Consider the following 13,433-nt stretch of genomic DNA (forward strand, 5'->3'; position numbering starts at 1 on the left):
CGGGAACGGGCGGCTAAAAAAAACCCTGCGGGATCGGGCGGGAGGTAGCCTAGTAAACATGGAGAATGAGATGTCAATAAATGAGAACCTCAAACGAGGTATTTTCAGCACAAAACGTAAGCAAGGCAAGTCTGACATTTGGAGAAGTTTCTCAATTGTCTGTGACAAAGATGGAAAGGAACTGGACTTTGTTCATTGTGACAAATGTGCAAAAATATTAATTTACAATGGGCACAAATCCGGCACGTCTGGGTTGAGGCGACACACCTGCTCTGTTCTCCCTGGTCAAAGTAAGCTGGTTTTCAAGGATAAACAACATATCCCTACACACATTAAACAAGAAACTACAGAGAAATGTGTGGAAGTGTGCTGTCTAGACATAAGGCCATATGACTTCGTCGCCGGGAAAGGCTTTGTTGATATATCGCAACACTTTGTTGATGTCGCCGCTAAATATGGCAAATTTGATGTTAAAGATGTTTTACCTCATCCAACCACTGTATCCAGACATGTCGAGGGGCGAGCCCAAGTACTGCAGGCGTCAGTGGCAGCGGAGATAAAGCCTATCATTGAAACATATGGATGTGCCATCACAACAGATATATGGACGGAGGATTACCATAAAACTTCATTCATATCCGGCACCATCCATTATACAAACAACAACTTCGACCTCGTTTCCAGGGTGTTATTCGCGGCTCCCTTTGAGAGTTGTGTATCAAAGACAGGGGAGAATATCAGGAGCCTGCTGTTCCAGAAACTCCGTGAATTTGGAATAGATGCGTCACTTCTATCTGGCCGTGTTGTGTTTGTCACTGACCGTGGAGCCAACATAGTCGCTGCCCTGCGTGGATACACCAGGCTGAACTGCAACGCGCACATCCTGAACGTCACCCTATCAAGTGCATTTGCACCAGCTGTCTGAATTGTTGACCAGTGCAAAAAAACTGGTGAAATATTTCAAACATTCAGGTCTGCAAAACAGCTTGAAGAAATCCCTCAAGCAATCCATCGAGACAAGATGGAATTCAAATTATGAAATGCTGGATTCCATACTGCAACAACATGAGGAGATCTCCACAATACTGCTTAAAAATAACCAGTATGAAAGAATTGCGCAGATCAATGCAAACACTTTAAAAACAGTAGTTGCGTTCCTTAAGTTATTCAAGGAAGCTACTAATGACTTAGAGTCCGACAACTCCACTCCCAGCGCATCACTTCCACTGCCGTGGTCCGTGAAACTCATTGAACACTGCCAAGCAGCAATGCTCGAGCCCTTGCTCTCTGGAGTCGCCGATGTGTGTGCCTCGCGTCTGGAAGAACTGATGGGCACCAGTAACACATCTGCATTACCTCTCCACATGATGTACAGGATTGCAACACTCCTGACTCCTAAAATGCGAATGCTACGGATGCTGCCCCCAGATGAAAAAGACGACGTGGTTAAAGGTAGGCTATATGTAACAGACATAAACACAGAAAACACAGTGCAATTACTATAGAATAGGCTAAGTGAAATTAATACAGTCAAAAAATAGAAACGGAGATAAAAGACAATGAATAAATAAAAAATATAAATGAATAACAGCATGAGCCATTTTAAAAATACATATTAATTTATATATAAATCAAATCCTATCCAAAGGCGCAAAGGAAATTATTCAGAAGATGCAGTTTCATCTGGGCCCAGCCACAGCAGAGGATGAGCCACCACCAGCCAAAAAGCAAAGCACCACAGACCGATTCGCAGACTGGGAAGACGATGCGTCCGTTGCTTCAGTCACAGTGCCAAAGCCGATCGATGATGAAATGGCTGAATATCTCAGCTCCCGTCTCTCTGATAACCCAGACCCAGACAGCGTGCTTCAAAGGTGGAAGTTCAACAAAGAGCGCTTCCCAGCGCTATCAAAGCTGTCACGTTTCATCTTTAGTATCCCCGCATCCAGTGCGCCTTCAGAGCGGGCCTTTAGTGTCTGCGGGCGCATCTTGGAAGAGAGACGCACGGGATTGGGACCGCAGTCGATCAGCAACATTCTCTTCCTCCACAGCAATATTGCAAAGTGATTTATTTGTTAAATTCATTCGTTAACGTTGTTTATTTTATGTTATTTATTAGTGTTGTTTTTTGAGCACAGCCTCTCGTTGCCATTTGTAAATTAGGTCAAGAGGCGTGATGATGCCAGTGATGATGCCAGTGAGCAGGCTGCCTAAGTTTGAATGTTTTTATTCTTATTTGTATTTTTTCAAACAGAATACCTGCGACATCTGGCTTTGGTTAATAATTGTAAAACTGCTGTTTTTCATGTTGCCTAGTTTATCATTTTTTTTTTTTTTTTCAAAGCAGTCTATTTTTTATGTGCCGTGTGATGGTGCACTCACTGCAAAGTTTTTGATAAAAACGAAATTATATTTGAATGTATTGTGTGTTTTGTCTTTCTGTGTTCTCATAGGCTAGCTGCTTTCATATGCTTTCTGCACATTTACACCAGGACCGATCAAGCCTATGACAGAATACTTCAATAGCCAAAATCAAAGTACCTACTTGAAGTCTAAAGAAACGCGCGGTAGCCTAAGCGTTTTAGATGTCCCCGATAGCCAGGCTACTATTCATCTTCTTCATCAGTGCGTCAGAATACATGCAGGCCAGGGAAACGAAACAAAAAAAAATCATGAATCTCTTTAATAATAGCAATACAAATGTGTTTTTTTCCTGCGGGACGGGAGAAGACACAAAATCAATGCATCTCTATTATTGTGCGGGAATAAATTCTCAGAGTTTTGCGGGTGCGGGCGGGAGTAAACATACATTTTGCGGGAGCGGGCGGGAGTGTAACTCATACGTTGCGGGAGCGGGCGGTAATGGTCAGAAATTCGGCGGGAGCGGGATGAAGAAACCAGTCCCGCGCAGGGCTCTACACCATAACCTCAGTGAAGCATGTTGGTGGCAACAAAACACACATCTAAATCAACAAAAGAATGGCTTTTGGAACATTAATCTAAGAGAGAGAACTAAGAGAACTGAATCCTATTAAAAATCTGTGTGGGGACCTCGCAATTTAACGGATCTGGGGCCATATTGACAAAAGGTCTTAAGTCTAAAAGTTGCTCCTAATGCTTTGAAGTCTTTCTGAGGACTTCTTTATCCCTAAGAGAAACTCAGAAATAACCCAAAGCATGCCTGCTGTTGTCAGTCCACGTCGCAACCAAGATTTCCATTACACGAGAGTAGATGTTAAAACTTCATGCTGATTTGTACACGGCTTTCGCCAAGATAAGCAACACTAAGACGTAGCTTTACAGTAAACTATGCTTCTCCATCCATTTACGCTTCTTTCCATATGGTGGTGTGACTCCCCTTCTGTCCGGCCTTAACGGCTGCAGTGTACTTGGTGTACACTGTACTTGGTGTACGTGTGTGTACTCAGCACACACGACGTCTGCAACTACAGTGTGGTCTCCCTAGTGGACCAGCACGACAACCGTCTGGATTGAGCCGAGGGGACATCTCTAGGGTCTTCAAGTGGGCACCTTCCGTCCTCAGTGTTTCGTCGACTAGCCCACGACACCTCAAGAGGACTCGACAGTGACTCTGGCGTCCAGGGGCGAACTGGGACCAAAAAGTGGCCCTGGACTTTCTGGCCCACAGCAGCCCACCACATCCCACATCGCAACACATTGGCACATTAATGTGCAGAATATTTTTTAACACCACTTATAACACAATACAAAAATAAATGCTATTTAAACATTTATTTTAAGTAACACAACATATATTAGGTCATATTTGTAAAACCAAAGGGAAACAAACAGAAGAACATTAAGACACACAACATTATTAATATAAAACTATAAAGACATCATATCAGCGAGTCAGGGCGAAGAGTAGCAGTTCAGCAGGCTCTGACGGCTCTAGCTTAGAGCCGTCAGAGCCTGCTGAACTGCTACTCTTCGCGCCAAATGTATAATCTGTTAATTTAAAGCATTTCACAGCATCTACCTCTAATGCTTTTTTTAACGCGTAACTTTTCAGCTCCACCTTTTCTTTTCTTCCCCTTTTCATCCATGGCTGTTTTAATGTCACGTCATAATACCTGAGTGTTCCTTGGCGAATATTCAAATATTAACATGAGCGGAGTGGAATAAAGAAAGTGTTTAGCTGGATTGATTTTCAAAACTGTAACGTTAACTAAGCACGCACTGCTTTGTTAACGGTTTGTGTATTTGCAGCGGGCAGCGTCGGTTTCTCTTTTTGAATGTCGAATATAGACGAATATATCTGCAGAAATAGACAGATGTCTCTTTCACACGCAGGAGCAGAACGCGCATTCTAGCTGTCAGTCGGCTGTAGTTCTCTCGGTGTGTTCAAGTCGGTTCAAGTGCAGTGCAGCTTTTTTCCCGCGACAGACACAGGCGACGCGAGGGAGTCGGCTTTCATCTGCGCGCCTTGGTGTGTGTGAATCCAGGACGTGAAAGAGGGCGTGTTTCAAGATACGCAATGGAGAAGCCCAAACTAATTAACAGGGAGGGATACACTCACATGCATGCACACGAAACACACTCCTTGTCGGCCGCGCCCACGCGATCGATTCCCTCATTCATTTGCGTAGAAAAGAAATGTAATATTATGATTTCCGTCATTTTTTATATATATTTGATATATATATTTGTTTACCGGGCCGGCCCACATTGGCCAGCGGCCCACCGGGAAAAGTCCCGGTGCTCCAGATGGCCAGTCCGCCCCTGCTGGCGTCCCAGAGTCACCCCCCTCCGCCCCCCACTCAACTCAGCCCAGCTTACTGACCTCTACATCCCTCCTGCTGCTGAGACCTAACCACAATCTCAAAATCTCTCCGCAACCCAAACATACGCGCCAACCCATTTGACTAAGGCTGTCGAGCCCCACTGGTGCGTTAATATGCAGTTTCAGTGGCAACGGTTCCGTATGGCATACCACCTACCGCAAAACACAATATCTGCCCAACCACCCGTCATTCACGCAATATACACAGGAACGTAATGAATGTAAATACTATACAACCTATACAAATAAACCAACAGACTCTTCAAGCTTTTCAAGAATTCTACGAAACCGTAGCGTGGCGGCCTGTACACAGCCAGCTAGAATCTTTCCGTCTCAACCACAGCCAGTTGCTGCTCCTTTCTGCTGCTTCAGATAAGTTCTTTACTGTGCGACGCAACTCTTGGCCACTGAATCCGACGTCTCTGAGGAACCGGGTTGTAGAGTGTGCCACAAAACCTCGACAACCCACTTCCACTGGATAAACCTGGACTCTCCATCCTCGCTGTTCTGCTTCAGTGGCCAGATGAGCATACCGCAGTTTCTTCCTCTCATATGCCTCATCTACCGCATCCTCCCATGGTACTGTTAACTCTATCAGTTGAACAATGCGTGCTGATCCAGACCAAAAAACAATATCTGGTCGTAGGTTAGTGGTGGCAATCTCAGGTGGAAAAATAAGCCGTTGATCAAGATCAGCCAGCATCTTCCAGTCCCCAGCAGCTTCCAGTTGTCCTGGGCGAGAATTGGTGTTAACACCTTTTCTTGGTGGTTGCTCGCCTGGGCGGAGGAATATTGTCTTCTGCGTGTAATGTTTTACTAGAACAGGCGGCAACTTATTGGTCATACTATGCTTGCCTTCCAGTGCTAAAGCCAAACATCGCAGTACTTGGTCATGGCGCCAAGTAAACCAACCTTCGCTAAGAGCCACCTTACATCCTGTCAAAATGTGCCTTAATGTGGCTGGTGATGAACACAAAGGACAAGAGGGATCCTCTCCTACCCAGAGGTTTAGGTTCTGCGGTGATGGGAGAACATCATATGTTGACCTAATAAGGAAACTGATCCTACTCTCTTCCATTGACCAAAGGTCTTGCCAGGCCATCTTGCGTTGTTCCACACTCTCCCATCTGATCCACTCTCCCTGCTTGGCCTGGGAAATGGCCTTTATACACCTCATCCTCTCCTCCTGCTTTCGCACCTAGTTGACTACCAGCTTCCTCCTTTGAGCTGGGCCTGCCTTGTGCCATTTAGGAGGAGCTAAACTGAGCCCAAAACCCCCTCTTCCATGCTGTACCTGTCCCACGATATCCCCAATTTGAAGGTCAGCCTTTGCCTCTAGTACAGATTTCTTTGCTGACCACTTTCTAACAGTTTTTAACACAGGGGCTGGCTCCCTTAAACATTTGTCACGTGACTCTACTAAGGTCATTTCCAGTCTGACCTTGGCACACTTAAACTCCTCGGTTAAAGCAGAGACTGGCAGCTGCAATATTCCTTTACTATAAAGTCCCACTCTGCTGAGGCAGCGTGGAACTCCCAACCATTTCCTGATGTATGAACTTATTAACGCTTCCAGCTTATCCGCTGTTGTCAAAGAAGCCTCGTACACAGTCAGTGGCCACAGCAACCTCGGCAGTAGACCAAACTGAAAGCACCAGAGTTTTAGTTTGCCTGGTAGAGCACAGCTGTTTATGCTCTTCAACCCTTCCACTGCTTGTCGTCTAACTTCTCCCACTCGAACTGTGTCCTTTACATTTACATTTACTCATTTAGCTGACGCTTTTATCCAAAGCGACTTACAATTGCTATATATGTCAGAGGTCGCACGCCTCTGGAGCAACTAGGGGTTAAGTGTCTTGCTCAGGGACACATTGGTGTCTAACAGTGGATTCGAACCCGGGCATGTGTCTTATCCACTGCGCCATCAGATCCCCATCGTACCATCTCCCAAGACTCTTCACTGGCTTCTCAGAAACTGTTGGTATTGCCTCACCATTAATGAAGAATGTTTTATCTACTACCTTTCCTTTAACTATCGAGATGCTCCTTGATTTAGAGGGCTTAAATTGCATTCGTGCCCATTCAATATTATCTGTTAACTTACCCAATAACCGATTAGTGCAGGCTACTGTTGTAGTCATGGTTGTCATGTCATCCATGTATGGTCTGATTGGTGATAGTCGCATCCCAGAAGCCAAGCACTCTCCTCCTACTACCCATCTTGATGCCCTAATGATTACTTCCATTGCCATGATAAAAGCCAGTGGAGAAATGGTGCATCCTGCCATTATTCCAACCTCTAAGCATTGAAACTAAATTGCAAATCTCCAAAATAGGCTTTCACTAAATTTGTTATTGACATTGGTACTCTGAAAAAATCAAATGCTGCCCAAAGAAGCTCGTGTGGCACTGAACCATATGCATTAGCCAAATCCAGGAATGTCACATGGAGCTCCTTCCTCTCCTTTTTAGCTGACTGAATTCGTTGCCAGATAACATTGATGTGTTCTAAGCATCCTGAGAACCCTGGAATGCCCGCTTTTTGAACTGAAGTGTCAACGAAGCCATTCTTTAATAGGTAGGTGGACAATCTCTAGGCAATAATGCTGAAGAAAATCTTACCTTCAACGTTTAATAGTGAAATAGGACGAAACTGACTGATGCTTGTAGCATCTTTTTCTTTAGGTATAAAGACTCCACCTGCTCTGCGCCATGCTCTAGGTACAACCTGTTTTTCCCATGCCCCTTTTATCAATTTCCACAGAATTCGCAGAACTCCTGAAGCACTCTTGTACACTCTGTACGGAACTCCATTAGGCCCTGGAGATGATGAAGCCCTTGCCTTTCTCACAGCCTGCTCTACCTCTTTCCACTTAGGTGCACAGACCTCCATTTGGTATTCTGGTGGGTTGATAGGTGGTATGTCTGATGGAATTGACATAGGCTCATGCCTTTTTGCATCTGTATGCGTTTCCTCCAAATATCTCTCTAGCTCAACCCTAGATGCTTTTAAAGTGCCAATCTTCTCCCTGGTGAATAACTTCTTTACGAATTTGAATGGGTCTTTATAGAAGTTAGCCCTCGCACGTTCCTTCTTTTTGTAGCGTTTCCGTAGACTCTCAGCTCTGCGTAATGTTGCCAGCTTATCTTTTATGGCCCTTTGTAAGAGATTGAGTCCCTCCTTCTGACTTTGTTCTGCTCTTTTCCATTGCTTCCTCAGCTGTCTCCTTTCTCTAACTAACCCTTCAATTTTCTGCTGCCGTCTAGACATTCCAGGAGTAGTCTGTACTTTTTCCTTCCTTTTTTCCACACCAAACTTCTCACTTCCATATGCGTAAATGATGTCCCCAAATATATCCAGCTTCTTTTCAACTGTACCAGTTAATCTTTCCAATGCAAAGCATAGATCTGTGTATATATTGGAAGTAAATATATTGGAATTTTACAATGACATCGACCTTTAAAAAAGGTATTGCCTGTATCACTGCAATTTAAATGTAGCTAGTCGAGTTTGTCTTCGTATTATCTTTGGTATCGCTATGTGTAAATGTAACACGTGCGCTTAGCGGTCTTAGCACAGAATTAATTTCTATATCTCGGACCAGATTCAGAAGACTACTACGTTCGAAAGCCTGTGTTGCAGCAAGACAGAGGGAAAGAACGACATGAAACAGATGTAGTATAAAAAATGGTAAGTATTTTTCTTTCTTTTTTACTTTGAAATGATTAGTTCAGATTAAAGGGAAATAGGACAAAACAACAACAAAATAACACAATAGTTTCAAGGTAAATTTCACAGGAAAAACCTTCAAAATAATTTCTTTAAATCAGTTTCACTCAAAACCAGATGAATAGTTAACTTGATAACTTTGTTGACTCTTTTCAAAGGAAATTTAAAAAACAAATAGAAAATAATAAAAAACAAAACAATAGACTTCAAAGCACAATACTCAATGACACACTGAATAATTATCAGGATTGACTCAAATGAGTAAATTTCAACTCAATGTTCAGTTCACTCGTTCAATGTCCTTTATGAACCGCAAGACAATTCAAAGTGAACAAATGAGATGGGAAACTCCTTCTCACTTCACTGATGCAACGATGTCCTTGAGAAAAAAAAAAACACAAAGGCATATACACGTGTGGTCCTACCACCTCGATGAACGTGTATGGAAATGTCCAAGTTCAGAAAAATCAGGGCTGGCTCGCCAGTATCCACCAACACCGAGCTGACCTCGTTGACAGCAGAGACAGATTTCAGCTCAAACTTCTCGTTCGATTCCACAAGTCATCACAACAGGAACTCGACATAAGGAAAGGGAAAAGCAAGACAACAAACAAAGCAAAACAGATAAAAAAAACAACCTTGCAACACAAGGCAGAAAGATACAATTAGTCACAATCAATTCCCTTTTTCACACATTAACATTTCAACTTGACCAATTTCTCATTAACAAATCCTTTAAAAGGAATATATATACACATATCACTGCTTATGGCTTCTTTACCCTTAAATAAATCCCACAAATGTGAAATAAAGTGGAGAAACGACATTTGAAAATGACGTGCACTAGGTTAGCTTATAGCCCAGAGTCAGACTGCATGGCTAGCAAAATCTCCACGTGGGCTACATCACACCCACCGCAAAAATGCAATGAAGAGCATACACAACCACTTTTAACAGTGGATTAATGATCAATAAATCACTTTAAACCACATTTCTTAACCATATTTATCAAAAACTTGCAACACAGTATTATTTAAACCCATAAAATACAGAACAATGTATATTACGGCTGATTAATAACTCACTCACCAAGAATGGGTGTTAAGCAATCGGAAACAATCCTAGACAAGCTAGGAAACTAGAACAGACGCGATCCTCTGCTGAATCCGCAGGATTTCTTATCTAATATTGTCTTTTCACAAGAATCTACATGCATTTCTCTTCACACGGCCATTTCACTCACGCGGCCGTTTCACTCACGGCTTTCTGTGACAACTTTCTTCTTCTTCTTCTTCTTCTTCTTGAGTTTAATGGCGGTTGGCAAACCATTTAACGGTGCATTACCGCCACCAACGTCCAGTTGGAGTGTGGAACGAGAGATTTAACCAGAAAAAAAATAAAAAATAAAAATAATACTTATTAGATTCAGATTCTTTTAATTAATTCAGTTTCTTTAAGAAACCTAATTATATAGCAATATATCTGTCCTGCTGTTTTCCCCAAGAGACCTGACAACGAGACGTCATGATATTTTGCCTTCTGCAGTGACTGAAAAAGGTGCTCCCTTTTAATATTGTATTTCCTACACTGAAGAAGAACGTGTTCCACTGTTTCTGATTGATTACAATAAGTACATTTCCCAGTTGGGTGCTTACCTATTTTATACAATGAAAGGTTTAGACCTGTATGACCTATTCTCAGAACAGTTATTAAACTTTCTTCCATGCGACAACTTTCTTTCTCCCTCGCGCTAGTCATGACGCGACAGCTGAGGGCGGGGCTAATCCGAGTTAATCGAATTAATTTCTTTTTTAGTTTGTCACATTTACATGTTTTATTATTCACATTTAACCTCCTTTTCATTAAAATAAAAGTAATAATTTACTTATATAAACCTAACTTCTGTCTTTTTCTTCCTCTTTCATAGGTTTGGTGTGCGCTCTAGTAACCTGGGTTACATAAAGTATTTTTGAAATGTGATTTAAATAGATCCACTAATTAGTTTAATTGATTAGGGAAAACAGAATAGAATAGAAACTGAATAGAATTAGCCGTAGATGTAATACTTGAATTATTATACAATATATGTTGTATGTTCAGATTCAGATTCAGATTTTATTTGTCATTATGCAGAGTACAAGTACAGAGCTAATGAAATGCAGTTAGCATCTGACCAGAAGTGCAAGAATATAGTGTTTTATATGCATAAAAGTGCAGAATAGAATAAAGCTATGATTTACAGAATGTACAGTGGATTTGCTATATACAGTACTAAGCAGAGTATGTACAGAATATAAATAAAATGCAAATGTTCTCAGTCTGTGCAAGATATGAGTAGTGTAATGTACTGTAAATACATGTGTATAAAATACTGTGACCAGTGCAGTAATAGGCAGGTGCAAGTTAGATTGATGGTGTGGCATTCAGAAGTGTCACAGCCTCGGGGAAAAAGCTCTTCCTGAGCCTACTGGTGCGAGAGCGTAGGCTCCTGTAATGCCTGCCGGATGGAAGGAGGGTAAAAAGTCCATGGTTAGGGTGAGAGACATCCTTGATGATGTTTCTTGCCCTTCCTAGGCAGCGCTTATGATAAATGTTCTCAATGAAAGGTAACTGGGTACCGGTGATCCGTTGAACGGTTTTCACCACTCGCTGGAGTGCTTTGCGGTCAGATGCGGAGCAATTGCTGTACCATACTGAGATGCAGTTCGTGAGTATGCTCTCAATGGTACAGCGGTAGAATTCCACTAGGATCCTCGGACTCAGGTGAACTTTCTTAAGGCTCCGTAAGAAGTAAAGGCGCTGCTGTGCCTTTTTGACTAGGGTGGAGGTGTTATGGGACCATGTGAGGTCATCTGAGATGTGGATGCCAAGGAACTTGAAGCTCGACACACGCTCCACCACATTAATGTAGATGGGTGTGTGAGCATGACTCCTAGTCCGCCTGAAGTCCACAATGATCTCCTTTGTCTTCTGGGTGTTTAGTTCCAGATTGTTAGTGGCACACCACACAGCCAAGTGCTGCACCTCATCCCTATAGGTTGATTCATCGTCGTCCTTGATCAGACCTACCACCGTGGTGTCATCTGCGAATTTGATTATAGTGTTAGAGCCATAAGCAGGAACGCAGTCATGGGTGAAGAGGGAATACAGGAGAGGGCTCAGCACGCAACCCTGTGGCACGCCGGTGTTCAGGGTGATGATGGAGGAGGAGAGGTTATCTAACTTAACAGTCTGAGGTCTGTTAGTCAGAAAATCTAAAATCCAGTTACAGATGGGTGTGCTGATTCCAAGCTGGCTGAGCTTGGAGATCAGCTTGGAGGGGATTACCGTATTAAATGCCGAACTAAAATCAATGAACAGCATTCTGACGTGTGTGTTTTGTCTGTCCAGGTGGGTGAGTGAAGTGCCGTTGAAATGGCGTCCTCTGTTGACCTATTGTAACGATAGGCAAATTGGAATGGGTCTAATGTAGCAGGGAGACAGGATTTTAAGTGGGATGCAACCAGTTTCTCGAAGCACTTGGCAATGATGGAGGTGAGTGCAACAGGACGGAAGTCATTAGGGACCGAGGCAGTGGAATGTTTCGGTACTGGCACCACGGTGGAGGTTTTGAAGATAGTGGGAACAGTTGTTTGGGCCAAGGACAGATTGAAAAATGTCCGTGGAGACCTCAGCCAGCTGCTCCGCACAGGCTTTGAGCACACGACCAGGTATTCCATCAGGGCCAGCTGCTTTCCGTGCATTCACCTTACGCAGAGTAGAGCAGACATCTGAAGTGGAGAGTGTGAGAGGCAGTTCACTGATTTGATGCTCAGCTTTAAGTGAGATCTCCTTATTATTTTGATCAAAACGAGCATAAAAGTGATTGAGCTCGTCTGGGAGAGAGGCAGAGCTGGAGGGGAGCACAGAATTAGATGGTTTGTAGTCTGTGAGAATTTGTATGCCTTGCCACATACGCCGAGGGTCTGAAGACTTAAAGTGTTCTTCAATCTTCTGTTTATGTGTGAGTTTTGCCTGACAGATACCCTTCCTCAGGTTGGCTCTGGCTGAGCTGTAAGCCTTCCGGTCTCCAGACCTGAAGGCTGCATCTCTTGCTTTGAGCAGGAGGCGAACCTCTCTATTAATCCAGGGCTTCTGATTGGGGAAAATTTTTATTTTCTTGTGTGTAGTCACTCTGCCCACACATCTATTGATGTGTTCCAGGACAGAGTTGGTGTAAGTGTCGATATTAATCTGAGAGTTTATGGTGGCCTGTGCAGCAAACTCACTCCAGTCTGTATGCTGGAATTGGTGTTGGAGAGTAGAGTCAGCACCTTCCAGCCAGATTTTAACAGTCCTTATTGTAGGTTTCACACATTTGATGCCCGGGGTATACTTGGGGAGTAGGAACAAAGAGAGGTGGTCAGACTGACCAAGGTGGGGGAGGGGTGTGACTTTGTAGGCATCAATCACATTAGTATAAATGTGGTCCAATGTTTTATGTCCCCTAGTAGTACAGGAGACATTTTGATTAAATTTAGGGAGAACAGATCTTAAAGTGCAGTGATTGAAGTCCCCAGCAACAATAAAGGCTCCATCCGGGTGCAAGGTTTGTAATTTGCTAATAGCAGCACAAAGTTCTTTCATAGCCACGTTAGCCTTAGCGTCCGGAGGTACATAAACTGCAGCAGCAACAATGCAAGTAAACTCGCGAGGAGATAAAATGGCCTGCACCTAATAATCAGGAGTTCCAGATCAGCAGAACAGTGGGTATCAACACTGACAGAGTCTTTACACCATGATTTGTTCACATAAATGCATACTCCACCACCCTTGTTTTTACCAGAGGTTGCTGCTACTCTGTCTACTATATATATACTACTCTGTTATGTATTGTATTATATATTTAGAGGTCAAGCT

General features: G+C 43.2%; 1 protein-coding gene across 1 annotated transcript; it reads left to right on the forward strand.

Annotated features, from left to right (window-relative positions):
- Positions 1-942: 942 nt before the first annotated feature.
- Positions 943-2,067, forward strand: LOC130081774 (uncharacterized). Its single transcript, XM_056246479.1, has 2 exons — positions 943-1,452; positions 1,649-2,067. Exons 1-2 carry the CDS (start codon positions 1,041-1,043, stop codon positions 2,065-2,067), a joined length of 831 nt encoding a protein of 276 aa, XP_056102454.1. The 5' UTR covers positions 943-1,040.
- The last annotated feature ends 11,366 nt before the right edge of the window (positions 2,068-13,433 follow it).

The sequence above is a fragment of the Rhinichthys klamathensis genome, unplaced genomic scaffold, assembly GCF_029890125.1.
Source record: "Rhinichthys klamathensis goyatoka isolate OS25496 unplaced genomic scaffold, OSU_Roscu_1.1 h1tg000040l_1, whole genome shotgun sequence".
NCBI classification, from domain to species: domain Eukaryota; kingdom Metazoa; phylum Chordata; class Actinopteri; order Cypriniformes; family Leuciscidae; genus Rhinichthys; species Rhinichthys klamathensis.

Bases quoted from the DNA above. Each gene is read 5' to 3' on its own strand.
- LOC130081774 (XM_056246479.1), top strand. From the start codon at position 1,041: ATGCTGGATTCCATACTGCAACAACATGAGGAGATCTCCACAATACTG. The intron at 1,453-1,648 runs GTAGGCTATATG...TCCTATCCAAAG, and splicing joins AAAAGACGACGTGGTTAAAG to GCGCAAAGGAAATTATTCAG.